Source organism: Sciurus carolinensis, chromosome 18 (assembly GCF_902686445.1).
Source record: "Sciurus carolinensis chromosome 18, mSciCar1.2, whole genome shotgun sequence".
In the NCBI taxonomy this organism is placed as follows: Eukaryota; Metazoa; Chordata; class Mammalia; order Rodentia; family Sciuridae; genus Sciurus; species Sciurus carolinensis.
In genome coordinates this window covers 26,055,847-26,081,347 of record NC_062230.1, presented here as the reverse complement: position 1 = coordinate 26,081,347, position 25,501 = coordinate 26,055,847, and the positions used below count along the sequence as shown (strand labels likewise).

Genomic DNA, 25,501 nt, shown 5'->3' with positions numbered 1-25,501 from the left:
TTAGTTTGACAGGGCTTGTTGGCTTACCTCCATGGTTGCATACACAGAATTGGCCATCACAGGTTTCAGTAGGTAAGCTCCCTAGAGGAGCTTTCCCAGCAGACAGGGATAGCAGACTTGGCTCTGCAGTCAGGCAAAGCTACTAAAGGGGCTTTTTGGTCAGGTGATGCCATCGAGGGGGCTTTGTGTTTGGCTTTGCTCTGCAGTTGGGTAAGGCCACTATGGGGTGTGTCTGCAGTCATTCAAAGACAGAGGGCTGTACTTCACCACTGGGTGTGACTGACTGACTTACCTCCATTCTCAGGTAAGTCTACTGACTAGGGCTGTGGTCAGGTAGGGCTGAATGACTTGGCTCCATAGGTAGATAAGACCACTGGTAAGAGCTGGGAATCCAGCACCAAGACCCTTTCTTTATTCCTACCTTCCTAGGTGGTCTAGCTATGCTAATTCTATAAATTTTCCACATGAAACAACACAGAAGTAGGCCTTTCAGGCAGTGCCCCAAACACTGGAGAAGGTAATGTTAGCATCAGTCTCTTTCCACAGAGAAATGGCGGGCCAAGGGTATCCTCCTCAGTGCTGCAGTGTGCCACTTTGTGGAATGTGGACAAAATTGAACTTTTTTTTTTTTACCCTTTCTACTTTTATTTTTCTTGTTTTGTGCTCTATTGGGGTGCTGTATCTCCTCTCAGTTCTGGAACTCTCAAGAGGGTATTTTCATCCATGGATAGTTGTTTAATCAGTGTTTCTGTTGAGACCAGGGCAGAGGACCTCCTATCCCACCATATTGCTGATGTCACTTCCTTGGCCATTATTTCATTGAATATTCTTTCTTTTAGTCTAATGGACTCTTGTCATTTTCAGGGTTTTTTTCAGCTCCTCAAACTGAAGAATTTCATTTTATATATTTTAAAGTTCATTGATCCTTTTTTCTGCATGTTCACACCTTTGTTGGAACCCTCTAGTAAAATTTTCTTTTTGCTTTTATAGTTGTCAGTTCCAAAATTTCTATTAGGTTCTTCTTTATAACTGTATTTCTATATTGCTATTCTTTATTTGTTGGGACATCATTGTCCTGTTTCCTTTAGCTCTTTGAACATGTTTAAGACAATAATCTAAAGTCTTTTTTCAAGTTCTATATCTGTGGGTATTAGTTTCCAAGGGCTGCCAAAACAAAGTAGCACAGGCTAGGTGCCTTCAAAACAAAAGTCAATTTTCTTACAGCTCTAGAGACTGGAAGTTCAAGTTCAAATTGTTGACAGTTGGTTTCTCCTGAGGCCTCTCTCCTTGACTTGCGTATGGCCACCTTCTCGCTGTGTCCTGATATGTCTGCTCTGTGCATGCATGTGCCTTGTGTTTTTTTTTTGTTTTTTTTTTTCATTTCAGAATTCTGCATTTTTTTAAGGACACCAATCAATTGGATTAGGTTCCATCCTAACGGACTCATTTTAACACCTAGTTAAAGGATCTGTCTCCAAACATAGTCACATTTTATGTACTGGGAAATTATAGCTTTAATATATGAATTTTATGGGAACACAATTCAGTCCATAATACTTGTTCTTATCTTTAGTTTTGATTCTGAAGGGTTACCTCTAGGTAAATATAACAATCTTTGTGTCACAGTTCATGTGACTTACAAATCAAAGGTTGTACTTAAGTCCATTTAGTCAGAATTTTATCCTTTCTGGTGTGAGTGTATCTGTGTATGACTTGGAGGTGGTTATCACAGTTCAGGAAGTCTACTTTTTTTTTTTTTAATCTATATGCAATCATGGACTAGTAATTTAGAAATCCCTCTGTTTGCTCCTAAGAGAATATATCCTTGGGTTTTGTTCTCTGTTTTACAGTTCATCAGGGTTGTGTATGATTTTTTTAAAGCCTGGTTTCTTCAGTGGGCCATAGTAGCTAATTGTTTAACTGCATTTAATGAGATTGTACTTATTATCTATAATATACATGATAATAAATGCTGGCAAGAATGTAGGAGAAAATGTATACTCATACATTGTTGGTGGGCTGCAAATTAGTACAGCTATTCTGAAAAACAGTATGGAGATTCCTCAAGAATGCTAGGAATGGAACAACCATATGACCTTGCTATCACATTCCTTTATATTTATCCAAAAGAACTAAAATCAGCATACTATAGCAATATAGTCATATTAATGTTGCAGCACAATTCACAATAGCCGAATTGTGAAACCAGCCCAAATGTCTGTCAATAGATGACTACATAAAGAAAATGTTTTATATATATACTCAGTGGAGTTTTATGCAACCATAAAGAAGAACAAAGCTGGGTGCAGTGGTGTCTGCCTGTAATCCCAGCACCTAGGGAGGCTGAGGCAGGAGGATCATAAATTCAAAACCATTTTCAGCAAGGCCCTAAGCAACTGAGTGAGACCCTGTCTCAAAATAAAAATTAAAAATAAAAAGGGGCCAGGGATGTGGCTCAGTGGTTAATCGCCCCTAGGTTTAATCCCCAGTACCAAAAATTAAAAAAAATTTAAATATAAATAAAAAATTTAAACAAAGCAAATTGTCATTTGCATGAAAATGGATGCAACTGGGGAACATCATGTGGAATGAAATAAACCAAGCTTAGAAAGTCTAGGATGTGTATTTTCTCTCATATGTGGATGAGAGAAAAAAGGAAAAAAGGGGATTTTTATGAAAAGAGGAGGAAAGCCAGTAGAGTAGAGGGTGTAGATCAGGGGAAAGAAGAAGGGAAGGAAAGGGGAATTAATGGGCAATGAATTTGTCCAAATTGTGTTATGTGCATACATAAACTTACCATAATGAATTTCACTTTTTTAATAATTATAATGTAGTTCTCCCTCCAAAGAAGAAAAATTTATTATGCTTAAGCTCTGTGAGCCATTAAGGCTCTTACCTTTTGCCTCTGGTGTATCTGTGGCTTGGAAAATGACTTCAGTTGTTCCTCTTATCTTGTTCTAATTGCTCTGTGTGTTTGAACTCCTAATTTTCTCAATCCCCAAGGGCATATGTGAATCCAGGAGGATTCTTTTAACTTTCACTTTTCCTTGGTTCTCTGTATTATTTCTCTTTGCTGGTTCTTTTTCTGTGCACTGCTACTACTGCTGTCATGGAGAAACCTGTTCCTTTCTCCATTGTTTTTTGACAACACTCTTAGGCATTAATTTCTCTTTACTCTGTTCCAATTAAAATGTGTCCCCATTGGGCAGAGCTGTGGAGCTCTTCATTCTTATATCCTGCCTCTATCCCTGCATAGAGCCTTGGTACCAGTGCATCAGAGCTAAAGATAAAGATAGCAGTGTACTTCTCCCAGAGTGACTGCCTCTACTCTGAACAAACATGGGGACTTGGTGTCCTCTGGCTCTTTTTTGTCTTGCCCTTCCTGGCATGTATTAGCTGCTCTACCAGAAAGTTTGTGCATTGATCAGGGTGATCAGGACCCCCAGTATTCTCAACCTATAGGGTCTTGGTGGGGTAAGGAAGCCCCAGACCTCATTTCTGTCTGCCTGGAATAGAGCTTTTCCAGCACGGATCTGTTGGGAATGAGAAATGCTAGCACTATTCTCTCATGGAGTGACACCAATACCACAGAGAGTGGACATTTTAAAAATTGATATTCCTTACCTGAACATCATCAGGACTTGGATGAAATCTATTTTTCTGTTGTATTCATCATCTTAAACTCAGCTAGTATAGAATACAACACATAGGGAATATACAGTGAATACTGTAAGAGTGGATGAATATGTTCATCAGCACTTTGGAGTGTTATAGTCTGAGCACATGAAAACATAATTGATTGTTACTTTCCAGTGATTTCATTTTTCTAAATTTGTTATTGTGATGGTGATGATTTCTTTATTGTTTAAAACGTTAGGAACTATTTTATTGAATATTGAAATAGGAAAAATCAGGTCCTCTTAGCATTATTCCATCTTAACTTGGAAAAAATGGAATCAAATCTTACTGATATTTCTCTATTTCCTGGTGTTTTACACATTATAGAACTTCATTATATACTAAGTAAATTAATAGAAAAATAGGAACAATACAATTTGCTTTATTTCAAATACATAAACTTTCTTTTTAAATTAAGTGCATTGTAGTTATACATAGTATTTGGGTTCATTATGATAAATCATGCATGAATGGATTTTGATTTCCTCCATTTCAGTCCCCGGTACCTTCCCTTCTTTCCCTCCCTTCCTCTCCTCTCTCCTCCTGTTCTCCTTCCTCTACTCTACTGACCTTCCTTTTACTCATTTATTTATTAATTTACCCTCTCTTCTTTCCCTCCCCTCCTCTCCTCTCTCTCCCTGTTCTCCTTTCTCTACTCTACTGACCTTCCTTTCACTCATTTATTTATTAATTTTTGATTGGTGCTTTATACATAAACATAAAGGTGGAATTTGCTGTGGTATATTTATGTATGCATATAGCATGATTTTGTAAAATTCATTCCCCATTTGCTCTCCTTTTCCATCCCTCCTCCCTCCCTCTTGATTTCCTTCTACTCCACTGATCTTCCCTATATCTTTATAATATCTGATCTGCTTTTCTCCCCTTATTTTGCTCTACTGCATATGAGAGGAAACATTTAAACCTTGATTTTCTGAGTTTGGCTTATTTCTTTTCATATTACATTCTCCATTTCTATCCATTTATCAGCAAATGCCATTATTTCATTCTTCTTTATGGCTGCATAAAACTTCATTGTGCGTATATATACCACATTTTCTTAATCCCTTCATCTATTGATATATATTTGAACTGGTTCCATAAATTGGCTATTATGAATTGTGCTACCATAAACATTGATGTGACTGTATCACTATAATATGCTGATTTTTTTTTAGTTCTTTTGGATTAATATCAAGAAGCGTGATAACTGGTCATAAGGTGGTTCCATTCCAAGTTTTTTGAGGAATCTCCATACTGTTTTTTTCTACAGTGGTTGTATTAATTCACAGTCCCACCAATAATGTAAGAGTATACCTTTTCCCCAATGTCCTCACCAGCTTTCATTATTATTTGTATTCTCCATAATTGCTGTTCTGACTGGAGGTGAAATCCTAGTGTAGTTATGATTTGCATTTCCTTGATTGCTAGAGATGTTGAACAGTTTTTCATATATTTGTTGGCTATTTGTGCTGCTGCTTTTGAGAAATGTTTGTTTAGTTGTTTTTCCATTTATTGATTTTTGTTCGTTTGGTTTTAAACGAGTTGAGTTTTTGAGTTTTTTGCATATTCTGAATATTAATTCACTGTCAGAGGAGTAGCTGGCAAAGAATGTATCCTGTTCTGTAAGCTCTCTCTTCATGCTCTTAACCATATCCTTTTCTGTGCAAAAACTTTTTAATTTAATGCCATCCAACTTACGAATTCTTGGTTTAATTTCTTACATTTTGGAATTCTTATTGAAGGAAGTTAGTTCTGGTGCCAACATGTTGAAGTGTTGGGCCTGCATTTTCTTCTAGCAGTTGCAGAGTTTCTGGTCTAATTCCTTGGTCTTTGATCCTCTTTGAATTGACTTTTGTGCAAGGTGAGAGATAGGGGTCAATTTTATTCTTCTACTTGTGGATATTCAGTTTTCCCAGCACCATTTGTTAAAAAAAGACTATTTTTTAATGTATTTTTAAGATATTGATAGACCTTTATTTTATTCATTTATTTATATGTGGTGCTAAGAATCAAACCCAGTGCCTCACACATGCTAGGCAAGCACTCTGCCACTGAGCCACAACTCCAGCTCCTGAAAAAGAGTGTTCTTTGAATAGGCCTATTTGAAGTCCTTTATAGCTTCCATATATGAATGGCTATCTCATTTCTCTTATTCCAATAACTCTCAGGCTTGTTCACTTGATGCTGGCTCAGAGTTCTTGCATATTCTGATCTTGATCTTTTTTATTTTTTTTCCTTTATTGCATACTAAGTATTCAAGTTCATATACCCTGTCATCAAGGACTGAAATTCTGTCATCAAGGGCCAAAATTCTATTTTCTACACCTAATCTTTGCGTGATGCTTTCAAGTGAATTTTTAATCTAATTCTTTGTGTCTTTCATTTCCAGGAGTTATGATTGATTCCTTTTCATTATTTCTATATTGAAATGGTCTTTCATCTCCTGTGTTTGCTCTCTTAATTCATTCCTTGCATCTTCTTTTAGTTCACTGAATATTTTAATAATGTTTTTTATACTCTTTCTCTGAAATTTCATCTGCTACAATATCTAGGATTCTTTGGGGGAGTGTAAATTTTGGGGGGAGATTTGTTTGCCTGTTTCTTCATGTTTTCACAGGTCTTGGGCTTGCACATCAATTTATATGGTTTTCTCTTCCTCCTATATGTGAGTCTTCTTGTATAAAATTATCATTTTTGTTCTGGAACTTCTGTTTTTTTTGTATGAATATAGATGTCCATTAGTGGAACCTGAGATTCCCCTCTGGTTTCTTCCTCCTTGGCTCCTGGTTGTTGGTTTTTATGTTTTTGTCTTCCCTGTTCTGTTTGAAGTATTGTTGAGGTTTGGGAGTGGAGCTAGATCATGTGTGGGGTGAAATTTGTTGTTACTTGGCTGAGTTGTGAGTGTTGCTCAGCAACAGAATCTCTACTCTCTAAACTTGAAGTGTCCCAATCTTTCCAGCCCCTCTTAGAGGAAGCAGAGAGCACTAATGTTTAGTCTGAAGATAAATACCTGGTGTCTACTTTGTCATCTGTTAACACTGCCACCTATATTAGAATGATGAGGTCAGTATTTAACATTGGCACTGACAAAAACCTGTGAGCTAGATCAGGCATCCAGTGTCAAGTGTCTACTACATTGTCCACTGTAACACAACATGAATGGGGTAGGAATTTTATAAACTATGTAATTTTATTAGAGAGTGAGATTGCAGTTTCTTAAGTAAAAGGAAATAGGGTAGGAAGCCAAGAGAAAGTTTGAAATATTTAAAAAGTGATCAGAGGAGAGGCAGGAGATAGGTAGCATATGACTGCTATAAAGGAAGAGGAATAAAAAAAAATAATGAAAAGTAATAAAATAACAAAATAGAGGAAGAAACAACAGGGAAAGTTGGCTATTAGTAAGGGAAGAGGCAGTAAGACAGACAAAACCCAAGATATAAACAAACAAATATAAGAGCAGAATAACACAAACCCACATATAATTTTATCCAGAGAAAGAAGTAACTTGTTATTTGTTGTTGTTCACATTATTAGGTGATTTAACATTAAAAAAAAAAAAAGCTTTCCTCCATCTCTAGAGTTGAACATATACTCTTTGTAGAAGAATGGATTCGTTGACACTCAACCAGTTTGCTGTACTCCTGTGGAAAAATTTTACCTTAAAGGTAAGTGAAGATATCCATGGGAATGTCGTCAAGTGCCCTTTTGTCACATTTCAGTGTGTGTTCATGCATGCATGCATGCTCTTTTGAAAAATTAGTTATATAGCTGTGGGTGGCTCTTCCAAATGATTAAAAGTCAATGAATCAATAGTATAGCATACCCTGTAAGAAAGTAGGGGCAGGGAAAGGGATAGTATGACATAGTCCCTAAAGCACTGACTGTTCTAGAGTGAAACTAGAAGAAATTTAATATAACAGAATTTTCATTTGCATTGATCTTTCACTTGTAAGTTAATTAACACCATCTTTTTTCTTCTTGTAGAGGAGGAAACTCATTAATTCAATATTGGAAATCTTTTTAGCATTGGTATTTTCAGTAGTGCTTTTGATATTTCACACACTTACTGAAATAAAGATTCTTGGGCCTCACAAGTTCACTTCTCAACCCATCAGTACTCTGCCTTATTACATCAGAAATGCCAGCGAATGGGAATTGATTTACATCCCTTCTGATATTGATGTGGTGAAAGAAATCACTGAGAATGTGAAGAGGAATCTAAACATCAGTATAAAAGGTTTGACATTAAAGTTTCCTTTAAAACATTACCGTTTCAAGAGGAGCAAAGCAGTGTGCAAAAGAATAAAGTTGGGGGTATCACACTTCTCACTTTCAAGACTTAGGACTATAAGTAGTGAGGGCAGTGTTGTACTAGTAGAGGGATAGACACAGATCAATGAAAGAGAATAGAAAATGCGAAGTTGATTTACATTAATATGCCAGAATAATTTTTAATAGTGATGTGAAATAATCCAATGAATAGATAACCTTTTCAACAAATGATTCTGAAATAATTGGATATTAATAGCTAAAACAATGAAAACTCATACATCATGCAAAAATTAACTAAAAATGGATCATCGATCTAAATGTAAAATGATAAAGGCATTTAGAGAAGAACATAGAAGAAAATCTTTATATCTTAGACATGACACCAAATTCATAATCTACAAAAGAAAAAGATGGGTAACTTGGGCTTCTCTTATATGATACTACTAGTGGTTGCTCTTGAGTATTCATACCTTAATTTTGCAGTCTTCTTAAAATGTAATATTTTATCACTTAATGTTTATAGATCTTTTACATGTTTCCTTTTTATGTTGTAGTTTTCATTTCCATGTAAATAGAATTCATATTCATATGAATAGAGTTTATAATTCACATATATATTTTAAATAAGCTAATGTTTACCAGGGCTGTTTTGTTCCTTAAGTTTCATGTTTTCTTCTGGTATAATTTTACTTTTTTTTAAGAGCTTTTAACAGTTCTTCAGAGCAGCTCTGCTGACAATGAAGTATCTTTCTTTGCCTTCCTCTGTGTATGCAATTTCATTCCTGAAGAATACTTTCAATGCGTATAGAATTCTGGGTTCATAGTCTTTTCTTCCAACATTTAAAAATTTTGCCATTTTTTTTTTGTGATCACCTTAGTTTCTGAAAAGAAGTAGGCAGTCATTTGAGTTGTTATTTACCCATAGATAACGTATCAGTTCTGTCTTCTTTCAGGATTCTTTTTCTGTTTTTTGAGTTTTCAGAAGTTTGATTACGTCAAACTGTGGATTACTTTTGGTTCATTTTGTTTAGGATACACTGAGTCTGTTGAATCTCCCAAGTTTCTTTCTTTCATTAAGTTTGTGGACTTTTCAACATTGCCTTCTTTTTCCTTTTTAGGCACTATGAGGACATGAGTGCTAGACATTTTCTGTTGTTCCATGAGTTCTTGAGGCTCTGTTCAACTTTTTTCCGATCTTTTTTCTCTCTCCTTTTTAGATTAAGTAATTTCTACTGATCTATCTTCATTGACTCCTTCCTCTGTTTTTATCATACATCTGCTGAGCCATCAAATAAGTTTTGCTTTTTTTCTAAAGCACAGTTTGAAGTGCTCTTCACCCCTCTTTTTTCTTTTGAAACAGCTTTATTGAGATATAGTGTAATGCCATGTATCTATTTAAAGTGTACAGTTGAATGGCTTTTAGTATATTCATAATTGGCTGTGCAATACCACAATAAATTTAGAGCATTTTTATCACCGCCAAAAGAAACCCCATACCTTTTAGCCATGAATTCTCAATCTCCCATCTCTAGTAGCATTAGGAAAACACTAATATATTTTCTAATTATAGATCTTTTATATGAATGGAATTATACAGTATACAGTCTTTTAGGTCTGGCTTATTTCATTTAACATCCTGTTTTCAAAGTTTATCCATGTCATTACTTACTTTTTTAAACAGTTTTTTTAGTTGTCAAAGGACCTTCATTTTATTGATTTATATGTGTTTCTGAGGATCAAACCCAGTGCCTCACACTTGCTAGGCAAGCACTCTACCACTAAGCCACAACTTTAGCCCCTCATTATTTATTTTCATCAATGAATAATCATATCTCATTGTATGGATATGTTGCATTTACTTGAATATGTATGTGTTTATTTCTAGTTGTTTCCACATTTTGGCTATTACATATAATACTGAAAATTTGTCTACAAGTTTTATGTGAACATATGTTTTCATTTCTCTTGGGTATATCTCTAGGATTGGAAATAAATAGGTTATATGGTGACTTTTTGAGGAACAGCTGAACTGTTCTTCAAACTTTCTATCCTTTACACTCCTGTTCAGTACTGTTTGAAAGTTACAATTTTTCTACATCCTCACCAACAGTTATCCAACCATTTCTGTGAGTGTTTTACTATGTTTTTGATTTTTACTTATATAAATTTTTATAAATTTTATAAAACCTAAAATTCTGTACCCCAAATATCCACTAGATAATAATAATGCCAATGTTTGAGAAATTTACAGTATTTTGATATACTTCTTTCCTTGTAATGTTAGTATCCAACCTCTCAAATAGGATGGATTATCATATATTTTTATTTAAGTAGACAATTTTTTCTCCCTATAGTTCGAGGCTTTTCTTCAGAAAGGGAGTTTGAAAAGTACGTTCAGTATGATTATGCGTCTCAAAAAGTGCTTGCCGCCATTGTTTTTGACTGTGACTTCGAAAACAGCAATGATCCTTTGCCACTTCAGGTAAGAAAATTTATTTAGAGTTTTCCAAATAAATGGTGTTCTCATAATTGTACTTGTAGCTGCTAGGGTTTTAGTAAATTAGATATTAAACCTGTTTTATAAATGAAGAAATTAACTTTCTCAAGATCATCCCAGTAGTATCTAATAGAACAAGAATATGAATCCAGATATGAGTAATTTAATAACCTGTTACTCTTAGCCACCACTGCATTATGATAAGGAAAGAACTGTATCTACAACACTTAAGACCTAAGATTCATGGGAAACTTTGATTTCGAAATTAAGCACTTCTAGTTCTGCAAAGGGTGGTAAAACAAATAAGATTCAAAGCAGATGCTTCTTTATTAGCAGACAGACCACCAAGAATGGAAAATTCTCTTTCTTTGAAAGATGGAATTTAATTACTTTCATAAGACTCCCGTGAATAAGGCTTAGCCACATTGATTCAGCATTAGGATTGTGGAAAATCTGATTATAGGCCATGGGAAGGAAAAAGCAGGATAATGCTTTGAACTTGGTGTCTCTTTAGCAGATTTTATAGATATCCTATTCTAATGGAGATAGAAATTGCTGTGATGAGCATGACCAAACTCTTAGGTCTGGCAAGGGTCAAAGGGGGATTGGAAAATAAAGATTCACAGACAGATTTTGAAGATGAAGCTGGGATCAGGTGGAGCTCTGCTTCCTGATGGAGATGCATATCTAAAGAGTTACACCAGCAATCCTTATTTATATATGTTTCATTATCAGGTTAAAGACTATGCAGCCATTATTCTTTGTATTCAGGAAAGTTACAGAAACTAGGACATCCTATGTAGCTTTTCTGTAGTTGCAATCCACAGTTGCAAAGTGCGGTTAGGGGCTTTGTGCAGCTCTCAAAGCCCATTGTTTAAAGTTACTGTAAGGCAGGCAGGAACAGAGAAATGGAGCTGGTGAAACATTGTGGTTGTCTAGCATACTAGTTCCTTCCTTCCCAGGAGGTGTGTGCCTGAGATCCGCGGTCAGAGCTGATAGGACTCTTGCACAGAGCCTCCACATGCAGGGCATTGCCACAGCAGCTGAGCATCCTTTGCCCTCACGCAGAAACATTCCCAGGTACCATGCATGCCACAGCTACGAGGTCATCAGAGACCCCCAATCACAGTCACTGCTCTCCCATCCTCTGTCACTGCTCTCCACAAGAAATAAGTGGTCAATCTATAATATCTAGAAACCAAATCAAATCCTTTTATTTATGATGCAGATACTTATTAATAGAAGGCAAGATTAAAGAAGACTACTAATAGGACAGCAAATTATCTTTCTGCCTCCTCCCTTAAGTTAAAATTATCCATATACTGATGTGGATTTAAGAATATATATAATTCTCAGTATATCCATTGACTCAGAGTGTCTCCATGCCATTTTAAATTTCATTCTCACTACTGATAGGCTGGTTTTTTCCTCCAAATATTTGTGCTATATTTCTTTTTTTTTTTTGTAAACAAATGAGATACGTGTTGTTTCTCTGTACATGGAGTCAAGGCATACCATTTGTGTAATCATAAATTTACATAGGGTAATGTTGTTTGATTCATTCTGTTATTTTTTCCCTTCCCCCCACCCCTCCTACCCCTCTTTTCCCTCTATACAGTCCTTCCTTCCTCCATCTTACCACCCTCCTTATCCCTAACCCTAAACCTAATGCTAACCCCTCCCACCCCCCATTATATGTCCTCATCCGCTTATCAGCAAGATCATTCTTCCTTTAGTTTTTTGAGATTGGCTTATCTCACTTAGCATGATATTTTCCAATTTCATCCATTTGCCTGCAAATGCCATAATTTTATCATTCTTCATGGAGGAGTAATATTCCATTATATATACATGCCACAGTTTCTTTATCCATTCATCAACTGAAGGGCATCTAGGTTGGTTCCACAATCTGGCTGTGGTGAATTGAGCAGCAATGAACATTGATGTGGCTGTATCTCTGTAGTATGCTCATTTTAAGTCCTTTGGGTATAGGCCAATGAGTGGGATAGCTGGGTCAAATGGTGGTTCCATTCCAAGCTTTCTAAGGAATCTCCACACTGCTTTCCAGAGTGGCTGCACTAATTTGCAACCCCACCAGCAATGTATGAGTGTACCTTTTTCCCCACATCCTCACCAACACCTATTGTTGCTTGTGTTCTTGATAATCGCCATTCTAATTGGGGTGAGATGGAATCTTAGGGTAGTTTTGATTTGCATTCTCTTATTACTAGAGATGTTGAACATTTTTTCATATATCTGTTGACTGCTTGTAGATCTTCTTCTGTGAAGTGTCTGTTCATTTCCTTAGCCCATTTGTTGATTGGATTATTTGTATTCTTGGTGTAGAGTTTTTGAGTTCTTTATATATTCTGGAAATTAGCGCTCTATCTGAAGTATGAGTGGCAAAAATATTCTCCCACTCTGTAAGCTATCTCTTCACATTATTGATAGTTTCCTTTGCTGAAAGAAAGCTATTTAGTTTGAATCTATCCCAGTTGTTGATTCTTGCTTTTATTTCTTGTGCTATGGGAGTCCTGTTAAGGAAGTCTGATCCTAAGCCAACAAGTTGAAGATTTGGACCTACTTTTTCTTTTATAAGATGCAGGGTCTCTGGTCTGATTCTGAGGTCCTTGATCCATTTTGAGTTGAGTTGTGTGCAGGGTGAGAGATAGGGGTTTAATTTCATTCTGTTGCATATGGTTTTCCAGTTTTCCCAGCACCATTTATTGAAGAGGCTATCTTTTCTCCATTGCATATTTTTGGCCCCTTTGTCTACTATGAGAAAATTGTATTTATTTGGGCTTGTGTCCATGTCCTCTATTCTGTACCATTGATCTACCTGTCTATTTTGGTACCAATACCTTGCCGTTTTTGTTACTATTGCTTTGTAATAGAGTTGAAGATCTGGTATTATGATACCCCCTGCTTCACTCTTTCTACTGAGGATTGCTTTAGCTATTCTGGGTTTTTCATTCTTCCAGATGAATTTCATGATTGCTTGCTCTATTTCTGTAAGGTACATCATTGGGATTTTAATTGGAATTGCATTGAATCTGTATAGCACTTCAGGTAGTATGGCCATTTTGACAATATTAATTCTGCCTATTCAAGAACATGGGAGATCTTTCCATCTTCTAAGGTTTTCTTTAATTTCTTTCTTTAATGTTGTGTAGTTCTCATTGTGGAGGTCTTTCACCTCTTTTGTGAGATTGATTCCCAAGTATTTTATTTTTTTCGATGCTATTGTGAATGGGGTGGTTTTCCTAATTTCTCTTTCTGAACATTCATCACTTATGTATAAAAATGCATTGGATTTATGAGCATTGATCTTGTAACCTGCTACTTTACTGAATTCACTTATGATTTATAAAAGTTTTCTGGTAGAATTTCGAGGTTCCTCTAAATATATATCATGTCATCAGCAAACAGGGATAGTTTGAGTTCTTCTTTTCCAATTCGTATCCCTTTAATTTCTTTGGTTTGTCTATTGCTCTGGAGAGTTTCAAGGTCGATGTTGAATAGAAGTGGTGAAAGAGGGCATCCCTGCCTTGTTCCAGTTTTTAGGGGGAATGCTTTCAGTTTTTCACCATTTAAAATGATATTGGCCATGGGCTTAGCGTAGATGACCTTTACAATGTTAAGGAATATTCCCACTACCCCAATTTTTTCTAGTGTTTTGAGCATGAAGGGATGCTGTATTTTATCGAATGCTTTTTCTGCATCTATTGAAATAATCATGTGATTCTTGACTTGAAGTCTATTGATATGGTGAATGACATTTATTGATTTCTGGATGTTGAACCAACCTTGCATCCCTCAGATAAAACCCACTTGATCGTGGTGTACTATCTTTTTAATATATTTTTGTATGCGATTTACTAAAATTTTGTTGAGAATTTTTGCGTCGATGTTCATTAAGGATATTGGTCTGAAATTTTCTTTCCTCGATGTGTCTCTGTCTGGTTTAGGTATCAGGGTGATATTGGCTTCATAGAATGAGTTTGGGAGGGTTCCCTCCTCTTCTATTTCATGGAATACTTTGAGGAGTATTGGAATGAGCTTTTCTTTAAAGGTTTTGTAGAACTCCGCTGAGAACCCATCTGGTCCCGGACTTTTCTTTGTTGGTAGGCTTTTGATGACTTCTTCTATTTCATTACTTGAAATTGATTTATTTAAGTTGTGTATGTCCTCCTCATTCAGTTTAGGTAATTCATATGTCTCTAGAAACTTGTTGATGTCTTTGAGGTCTTCTGTTTTGTTGGAGTATAGATTTTCAAAATAGCTTCTAATTATGTTTTCTATTTCACTCGTGTCTGTAGTGATATTTCCTTGTTCATTCTGAATTTTAGTAATTTGAGTTTTCTCCCTCTTTCTCTTTGTTAGTGTGGCTAAGGGTTTATCAATCTTGCTTATTTTTTCAAAGAACCAACTATTTTGTTAATTTTTCCAATTGTTTCTTTTGTTTCAATTTCGTTGATTTCAGCTCTGATTTTAACTATTCTGTCTTCTACTACTTTTGGTGTTGGTCTGCTCTTCTTTTTCTAGGGCTTTGAGCTATAGTGTTAAGTCGTTTATTTGTTGATTTCTACTTCTTTTGTTGAATGCGCCCCATGAAATTAATCTTCCTCTAAGTACTGTTTTCATAGTGTCCCAGAGATTTTGATACGATGTCTCTTTGTTCTCGTTTACTTTAAGAATTCTTTTATTTCTTTCCTGATGTCTTCTGTTATCCATTCATCATATAATAGTGTATTATTTAATCTCCAGGTATTGGAGAAGTTTCTGTTTTTTATTCTGTTATTTATGTCTAATTTCAATCTATTATGATATGATAAAGTACAAGGTAGTATCTCTATCTTCTTGTATTTGCTAACAGTAGCTTTGTGGCATAAAATATGGTCTATTTTAGAGAAGGATCCATGTGCTGCTGAGAAGAAAGTGTATTCATTCTTTGTTGGATGGTATATTCTATATATGTCGGTTAAGTCTAAATTATTGATTGTGTTATTGAGATCTATGGTTTCTTTATTCAATTTTTGTTTGGGAGATCTATTCAGTGGTGAGAGAGGTGTGTTAAAATCGCCTAGTATTATTGTGTTGTGGTCTATTTGGTTTCTGGAATTGAGAAGGATTTGTTTGACGTACATGGATGAGCCAATGTTCAGGGCATAGATATTTATGATTGTTATGTCTTGCTGATTTATGCTTCCCTTAAGCAGTATGAAATGTCCTTCTTTATCCCTTCTACCTGTGGCTTGAAGTTCACATTATCTGATATGAGAATGGATACTCTGGCTTTTTTGCTGTGTCCATGTGCATTGTATGTTTTTCCCCATCCTTTCACCTTTAGTCTATGGGTATCTCTTTCTATGAGATGAGTCTCTTGCAGGTAGCATATTGTTGGATTTTTCTTTTTAATCCAATCTCCCAGTGTATGTCTTTTGATTGATGAGTTCAGGCCATTAACTTTCAGGGTTATTATTGTGATATGATTTGTATTCCCAGTCATTTGACACATTTTTGTTTTTTGACATGATTTGGTTTCTCCTTTATTTGGCTATTCCTTTAGGCTAGTTCCTCCCGTTGCTGATTTGCATCGTTGTTTTTTATCCCTTCCTCATGGAATATTTTGCTGAGAATGTTCTGTAATGCTGGCTTTCTTTTTGTAAATTCCTTTAGCTTTTGTTTATCATGGAAGGATCTTATTTTGTCATCAAATCTGAAGGTAAGTTTTGCTGGGTATAAGATTCTTGGTTGGCATCTGTTCTCTTTCACGGCTTGGTAAATGTTGTTCCAGGCCCTTCTAGCTTTTAGTGTCTGGATTGAAAAAATCCGCTGATATTCTTATTGGTTTCCCCCTGAATGTAATTTGATTCTTTTCTCTCGCGGCCTTTAAAATTCTGTCTTTATTTTGAATGTTAGGTATTTTCATAATAATGTGCCTTGGTGTGTTCTTTTGTAATTTTGTATATTTGGAGTCCTATAAGCCTCTTATACTTGATTTTCCATTTCATTCTTCAGATTTGGGAAATTTTCTGATATTATTTCATTGAATAGATTGTTCATTCCTTTGGTTTGTTTCTCTAAGCCTTCCTCAGTCCCAATGATTCTTAAATTTGGCCTTTTTACGATATCCCATAATTCTTGTAGATTCTGTTCATGATTTCTTACCATCTTCTTTGTTTGGTCAACTTTGTTTTCAAGATTAAATATTTTTTCTTCAATGTCTGAGGTTCTGTCTTCCAGGTGTTCTATCCTATTGGTTATGCTTTCTATGGAGTTTTTAACTTTGTTTATTGTTTCCTTCATTTCAAGGATTTCTGTTTTTTTTTTCAGTATCTCTAACTCTTTATTGAAATGATCTCTTTCTTCCCGTATTTGCTCTTTTAACTGTTGATTGGTGCGATCATTGAATGCCTGCATTTGCTGTTTCATCTCCTCCTTCAATGCCTGCATTTGCTCTTTCATCTCCTCGTTTGCTTCTCTGATTGTTTTAATTATATACACTCTGAACTCCCTTTCTGACATTTCTTCTGCTGTGCTGTCATTGGGTTTTATTGATATAGTATCTAGGTTTGTTTGGGACATTTTCTTCCCTTGTTTTCTCATATTGGTCAGATGTCAGTGGGACTCTGAGATATTGCAGATTTCCTCTATTGGCTTATAGTGTCCCTGTAGATTTCCAGTGTATCACCTCCCAGCCTTCAGTAGCCTGAAGTCTTGGAGGAACTTGATAATGCCGTGCTTCTGAAGAAAGCTGCCCCTAGTCCGCTACTGGTTCCAGGGCTTGGAGCTGGCTTTGTGCGGAAAGGCTCTCACTGGGCGGTCTGCTCCAAGAAGCTGGCCGTGAAAGGAGCCTGCTGCCGGAGGGAGCAGGGCTTCTTGGGGAAGTCCCTGGCTGCCCTGTCCTGGTCCCTGCAGCTGCCTGCGGGGCCAGAGCTCGCCGCTCCAGGACTTGGAGCTGGTTCTGTGCAGAAAGGCTCTCACTGGGTGGCCTGCTCCAGAAGCTGGAGAAGCTGGCCGTGTGGGAGGAGCCCACTGCCGGAGTGAGCAGGGCTATCTGGGGAAGACTCTAGCTGCCCTGCCCTGCTCTGATAAGCCGCCCGTATCCGTGCCTGCTGCCCAGGCCGAGCTTCACCTGGTGGGGGAGACTCACCCTGTGGCTCTATTTTAGTCCGAGTCTCTCAATGCCTCCCCTTCTTGAATCCTAGGTTCTGGAGCGACTGGAGATGCAGTCACCCTCTAGTCTGCCATCTTGGATCACCCCTGTGCTATATTTCTGAAACTAAAATTCCTCAAATTTTTTTATTCAGGTTCTTGGTCTGTTTGATGGTTTTCCAAACAAATATTATTATCTCTGTTTATGACTTCATGTATAGCATAGGCTTTCTAATTTCTATCAGTTTTCTCCTACTGTAACTGACTTTCTGGATAGGATCTCTTCTTTATCTGTAAGAATGCCACAATGATCCTTCTCAACCTGAGATATGGTCATGTCACTGAACTTATTAAAAGACTGTTGGTTCCCATTGCTATAGGCTCATGTCCAGAGTGTTTTGTGTAAGATTTATGGCTATCAGTGTACTGGTGCCTGGCTATCTCTCCAGTTCCATTTCTTCAACTCCTTACTTTATGTTCTGATAATACTTAACTGCTAGAAGTTACTTGCCTGACCCATGCTATTTTTTGCTTCTAGGACTTTGGTCACATTATTTTCTCTATTATAGGACTATTCTTGTGTACTCTCATTCAGACTTTTATCCCCTCACTTATACCTACCTTCTCTCTCCTTTCATAATAAAATCTGTACGTATTTCTATTAGTCAAAACTGATATGGAAACACAGATATTACTGTGGGTATTTCAAAAGACAAATTTTAATATAAGGAAATAACATTCACAGTCTAGATTTTAGTCACTTTTGACCTACTCTATAGAGGGTTTAGCTTGTTTGCCTAGTCAGGTGAACCATATCCTCTTGAGTCCCTAGTTGTCAGGCCATGGTTGTTGCAAATGCATGTTCATTATTATCTGTGGAAAAACAAGTACCTGGAGTGAAACCCCTATTTCGGACATACAGAGCTCTTTCCACATTAATTGTGTAATACCAACTCTCGCTCTTCATGTTAATCATGGTTTATTTCTCACTCTTATATGATAAGCCTTTTATTTGTTGGTGGAATGCCATGATTAGGCCAGTATGACCAAGTCTCAATAGAAAAACTGCTACTTTCCCTATTGAGACTATTACCCCTGCTCCAGGAAACAAGGCCTTGAATTTAGCAGAACTTAAAATTATAGGGATGGGAAATGTAATTTCTACACATAGATCTCTCTTTATAGGGAGCGGTTTTAAGAAGGACAAATTCTACTTCTAAGCCTTTATTCCCATATCTTTATATTCTAGCTGTTGAGGACAGAGTCATGTATGGGCTAAATACAGTAAAATAAGACTGAAGATTAACAGTGGGTTGTCCCTAAGATGATTCCTTTGATGAAATTTAATATAGGCCATTTTATTTTCTTCTCTCAGGCCTGCCACTTCTGAGTGATATGGAAAAAGGTAAGAATAGTAGATCCACAGATGGGTCAGGTTCCCGTTGTTGTACCTCCTTTACACATAAAACAGACCCCCCCCCCCACTTGTGTGCCTACTCACTGCACACCTGCTTCTTTTTTATAATATTTAAAAGGTAGAAATGTGTCCTTCAACTGTGGTACCATGGGAAATTAATCAGAAATAATCAATTAATATATACAACTATTTAGGTATACCTCTAGTGAATTATGCTGAATAAAAAGAGGGCAGTGCCCAAAGATTAATACTTAGGATTCCATTTAGATATTTAAATGACAAAAATTTTAGAAATGAAGAACATACTCTTGATTGTCAGGAGAATAGGTATCAGAAAAAAGCAATGCTAGAACTGTTTAGTATCTTGACCGTGGCCACAAATGCACAGAACTACACATTTGATAATACCGTACACGACTTAATACACACATTTAACACAAGTATGAGTAAAACTGGGGGACTGTGAATAATATTGGTGAATTGTATCAATATCATTACCCTGGTTGTTATATGCTGTAGTTTCATAAAATGTTGCATTTTCTGGGGAAATGGTCAAGGCCTACCCAGGATCTATTTATCATTTATTCCAAAAACATATAATCGTCTTAATGAAATTTTGATTTTTAAAAATTTTACTTTAGGCCCTTGTGGGCTGGGCCAGTGCTGGAGTTATAACTAGGAAACCAGAGCAGGACAAGATTGGGCAGGGTATCGGGCGGGAGTGGAGGAGGCGGCTGCCCCTGGCAGCGGATTTGTTTATCCTGGAGAAAGTTGAGGAGCTTCAGATTCCGAAGAAGGCATACCCGGGAGGAGGGACACAGCTTAGCAGAGGTGGTACCCCCCATCCCTTACCCCCACTGCAGTCACAACCTGGCTCCTGGGCCAGCTCATTCGCTGCAGGAACTGCTCACCACCGCCCCGCAGCATGTCTGAGTAAAGTACTTGGCTCTGTGATTTACTGCATAAATCCTAGAAGACTGCACTAAGGTGGCAATCAGTGTCTTGGGAATCCAGCTCAACTCTGCCAGGAGATATGTCTACTGGTCTTATAGCAGAAAGCTAGTGTTAGAGGTTAAAATAGTAAAGTATTCCTACATGTGGACCATTAATAACTTAAGTTTTTATAGAGTGGAAATGGATGAAGTGTTAAAAAGGTCAACATTTTCCTCTGGCCCAAGTGACAAAATGAAATATCAGCTACCCCAAAAGTGAAATTCAAGCAAAATTCATATTTTCCCTTCTGAATGCTAATTGGGAAGAAATGGACAGAGCCAAAAAACCTGTCCATTTATGCAAGTGAAGGACTGGGGATTCAAAAACTTCATTAGAAAGGTTTTTTTTGCTTGATTAAGCTAATGGTCTTTTACCAGATGACAGGCTTACATTATTTTGTGAGCATCTCCAGCACTGCTTGCAGAAGAGAAGGAAACATTGTACTCCCCACCTAAAGAACTGCCTCCTCCCCCTCCCTGCAAGTGGTGCTGTAGACAGGTGAGTGAAATCCAAGATTCAGTAAACATATCAGGATGTACGAATACAAATACTTTGAAGGTGCTTGAATGTCAACTAGCAGAAAATTTAGGTAATCTCTGGGAAAACACAGGATTTACAGATTGCTTTTTTGTGTGTGTGAGAGGACAAGAATTTAAAGCTTGTAAATGTGTGCTTGCTACTTGATCCCCAGTTTTTAATGCAGTGTTTGAAAGTGAAATGAAAGAAAGCAAAAAGAATGGAGTAGAAATTAATGATTTAGACTCTGAGGTTTGTAAAGAAATAATGAAATTCATTCCCACAGGGAAAAGCACCAAATCTTGATAAAATGACAACTTGTTGGGAGCTACAGACAAATGTGCATTGGAATGGCTGAAAGTCATGTGTAAAGAAGCTTTGTGTAGTAATCTCTCAGTAGAAAATATTGCCAATAACCTTGTCCTTGCAGATTTGCACAGTGCAGAACAGATGAAAGCACAACCATAGACTTTATTAATTGGTGCATTGTATTTCAACAACTTGAGTGTAAAGATGGGAAAAACTGGAACAGAAACCAAGCAACCTACATAATAGAAACATCTTTTAGTCTCACCCTCACTTAGTAGCAGAAACCTTCTGAGCGCTAGCATCTCCAGTGTTTGCAGTTTGCCATTCCACATAAACAACTAAAGCAGTCCTGAAATCTTCCATGAACAGTAGAAAAAAATGGAATTGACTTTTATTCCTCCAGGCCCAGGATTCTAATAAACAAACCATAAGCAAGAATTGTTTCTTTTTTCTTATCCATGGAACAAAAACTGAAAAAACATATTGCTTGCCTTTCAGGTAGATAATTTATGATTTATACTTCAACTTTAAGTTAGACTGATTACTTCACTTCAAGGCCTTAAATTATCTTTAATGACTTATCTTGTTCATATGATAACTTTAATTTTTTTTTATTGTTCTTTCTCATTTTAACCAAGGCTATGTAGGATTGTGCTAGCTCCATAACACAGTAATATTGATAACTGAAGATGTTATGTTTCAAAAGGATCTTCGTTGTTTAGGGGATAAAGAGATGAATTTTATGGGGTTTGTCCTATGCTTTTTCAAAGTTTAAAACTAGGTTCTCCTTAAAAGCACTTCTATTGGAGATTACCAGTAATGTCTTCAGTTTAAGTTCTATAAATATAGGAGAACCTGCTTACCTTTAAGGTAAGTATGGCAATACATTGCTTCAATTCTAATTTTTCATTTTGGGAGCAAATATGCAATGAGTTGGCCCATATTTTTAGTAAAATTTGTTTGTCTTTTAGCTTTCCAAGAAACTGTGAGTTTATCTAACTTTACAATGATTGAGAACTAATTGAGGTTAAGATTTCAATAAGCAGAAAGTATGTTTTGTGCTGAAGTAATTTTTCTTAATTTATAATGACCTACATATATGAAGAATTCTGTACATGGTACAAGTAAGCATGACCAGGCTGGGTGTAGTGGCACACTCCTGTAATCCCAGTGGCTCAGGAGGCTGAGACAGGAGGATTGAGAGATAAAGCCAGCCTCAGCAGAAGTGAGGCACTAAGCAACTCAGTGAGACCCTGTCTCTGAATAAAATACAAAATAGGGCTTGGGATGTGGCTCAGTAGTTGAGTGCCCCTGGGTTCAATCCCTGGTACCTTCCCACCCAAAAAAGTAAGTTTGACCAAGTGTAAATTTAATGAGTGGCCAATTAAGGAAGATAAACATGCACTTTTATTGTGTAACTTTTGTATGTTAAATAGTACATTTTTTTGCTTCATGGGGATTAATAAGGTATAATTGTGTTTTAAGGCAACTGATGTTTGTGATATTAATTAGGAAAAGAAAGATATCCACTATAAATAAATTGGTTTGGATTTCAGATACTCACTATTGAATTTATCCTTGTTTTATCATACTTTAGAAAAGGCAAGTGAAAAATAAATGAATACTGGACAGTCTACTAAAGAAGTACACTTCAGGAAATGAACTTAGAAGATATAATATTTGAATAAATTATTTATAAAGCATATATCTGATAATGTGCTGATAGCCAAGATATTTTTAAAAGTCCTATAGCGCAATAAGGAGGAGACATTCCAATTTTGATAATGAGACAGTTCTCCAGGGGACATGCCTGAATGGCCAATAAAGATGAAAAATAAACAATGTGGAGCCTTTGGAACTCTTATACTATGAAATATTGCTCTGTAACAAAAAGGAATTAATGACTGAAAAAAGTAATTACACAACTGAATCTCAAAACTATCACATTGAATAAAAGCCTTATACAAAAGAGAATAATACTGTGTAGTTCTACTTATGTGAACTTCCATAGGAGGTGAAATAAACATGGTGAGGGTTATTATAGAGATTCACTGGGCCAAAGGCATGAGTGAACTTTCAGGAATGAAGGGACTGTGTATCTTGCTAGTGTTTTGAGTTACAGTAAGTATGCATTGTCATTTGTCAAAACTCACTAAGTGTACAGTTAAGATTTGTGCATTTCTTAGTACATGAATTCACTTCAAATAGCAGTGAACAAATATTTGATTATATATGCATATATATAGTGCGTGCATATATATGCTATATATACTGCCCATTTTTTTCAGATTTCTTTTTTTCTGAACCCATGCTTCTGTACTCTGCCCTTTGATATATCAGTTGCATTTCTGCTTTTCCAGACAGTTCTGTGTGACATTCTGTAATCTAGAGCACTAGAGACAGATTGTAAGACTTGGAGAGAAAGAACTTTCTTGTTGACTTTCTGTCTGTTTTTAATTCTTCTGAAAGTATTCTCAACATCATTTCTTCATTTTATCAGTAACAGTTTTTCCCATAGTAGAAACCAAATATGTTTTGTAGATTGACCTTCAGTTTTCAAAATCAGCTTTATTACAGCCTCTCAAATACAAGCACTAGGCAACTTGAGCTCATTCTAAGGGATCTAAGTCCTAGTCTCAAAGGATCCCTCCTTCAATCTAAGAGAGACAGCCCCCTACATGACTTCTTTCACCTCTTCAGAGATCTAGGTGTTAACCCCACAGAGGTTATAATTTATTTAAGGTCTGAGTTTATAATTTTTAATATGAGGTCTGAATTTATAATTTTTAATAATTTCAACATATTGCTTTTGTTCCCTTAGTCGTAGGTCTGACAGTTACTTTCCTGTTTTTGCTACCTATATCATACCTCAAAATTCTTGCACTTTCAGTTACTGGGTATGGTTCATTTTCTGGCTGTATGTTGAATAGATCATAGTACCTTATTGTGTATTGGTACCATAGTTTCAGCAGTCTCCTTTGCATAAGCAGTTGATTCTAATATATTCACACCATATATAACAATACAAGACACTTAGGCAGATGTTTTCTTCATATTATTTGAGGTCTGCATCCAAATCTGTAAATGGGATTGCTGAATTAATCAGTAAATTCATGCTATGGTTTGAATGTTTTTTGCCTCCAAAACTCATGTTGAAATCTATTGCCATTGTAACAATATTAAGGGGGTACCTTTAAGAGGTATTAGTACAACAGGAATCTACCCCTGTGTGTGAAATAATGGTGTTATGAAAGGGAGAGTTTAGCCTCTTTGGCTTCTTTTTTACTGTGCCCTTCACCTTATACCTTGTGAGGAAAAAGTATTCCTTCCCTCCAGAGGATTCAGTGTTCAAGACACCATCCTGGAATCAGAATCATCAAGCATGCTTGTCCTTTAACATTGGAATCCCAAGCCTCTCTAACTACAAGAAAATAAACTTTATTATGATTTAATCCGAAATTCTAGTTTGACAACTTAAAATGGACTAAGACAGTGCATGTTAGACATTGTCTGATTCTCTGTTGGAGTTGTGCCATTTTCATTCCACATGAATTAAAAAAAAAAAACAAAAACACCTGTTTGTTGGGCTGGGGTTGTAGCTCAGGGGTAGAGTGCTTACTTATATGAATCCCTGGTTTCGATCCTCAGCACCACATAAAAGTGAATAAATAAAAGATTTGTGTACATCTACAACTAAAAAAAAAAATCGAAAAAAAATGCTTGTTTGTCTACAACTTTGTAAGCAAATGTGTTGTGAAACAAAATTTTGATTTTGATAATATGATAGGTAAAAAGGATATTAGATATCTAGTTTTAATTTATTTATTTCACTGTATGACATTAAGAATCTTTTAAATCCTTAGCACCACATATAAATAAATAAAATAAAAAGATCCATTGACAACTAAAATATATTTTTAAAAAAGAGTTTAAAAAAAAGAATCCTTTAACGACCACATCATATACAACCACAAGACTGGAATCCTAATTAGAATAAGATGTACTTCATGTTTATTTAAATATGTCAAAATAAAATATACCCTGCATAACTAAAATGAACAAATAAAAAAGAATCTTTTAATTATTTATGGGCCATATGTATATCTTATTTTGTGCATTATCTGTGTTTTGAACTCAAATGTAGACATCATGGTTTTTTCCAGGAATTCACAACCACTTTGTCCTCAGTTGAGGCTCATCCCTCCAATTGCATGGTTTTTCATTTGGCCTTAACTTTCCTTTATTTCTAATATTTGTTTTGTTTGATTTTAAATATAACTCATTTCCTATTGCTGCTTCTAGGTAAAATATCATCTGCGTTTTGTTAGAGTGCAGAGGACCATCTGGTGGCCAGACAAGATAGGCTGGCAAACAACTCTTCTTTTTCCTAATCATCCTTCTTCAGGCCCCAGGAACCCAGAGCTTAGTGATGGAGGAAGTCCTGGTAAGCAGATCCTTAAGCATACTTATTTTCACAGTTGTATACTAGTATGTCACATGCACACACACTTTCTTATATTTAAATATTTATATTTAACAGATTTTTTCATAGCTATATTAAGTGCATAGAGGAGGCATATTAGATATGAGTTTAGGAACTCCTTTGACACAATCGGTTAGTGCACTGTACTTACAAGGTATGAGTCTATAAGGTGAAC

General features: G+C 36.1%; 1 protein-coding gene and 1 pseudogene across 1 annotated transcript in view; both read left to right on the top strand.

The window, feature by feature from the left end:
- The first annotated feature begins 7,255 nt into the window (after nucleotides 1-7,255).
- Nucleotides 7,256-25,501, top strand: part of LOC124969945 (phospholipid-transporting ATPase ABCA3-like) — a 161,687-nt gene continuing 143,441 nt past the window's right edge. Inside the window, 4 exon segments of the mRNA XM_047532948.1 lie at nucleotides 7,256-7,346; nucleotides 7,666-7,918; nucleotides 10,308-10,435; nucleotides 25,146-25,287. Of these exon segments, the coding sequence (XP_047388904.1) occupies nucleotides 7,287-7,346; nucleotides 7,666-7,918; nucleotides 10,308-10,435; nucleotides 25,146-25,287 (583 nt within the window). The 5' untranslated portion in view covers nucleotides 7,256-7,286.
- Nucleotides 19,369-21,196, top strand: LOC124970619 (speckle-type POZ protein-like; annotated as a pseudogene).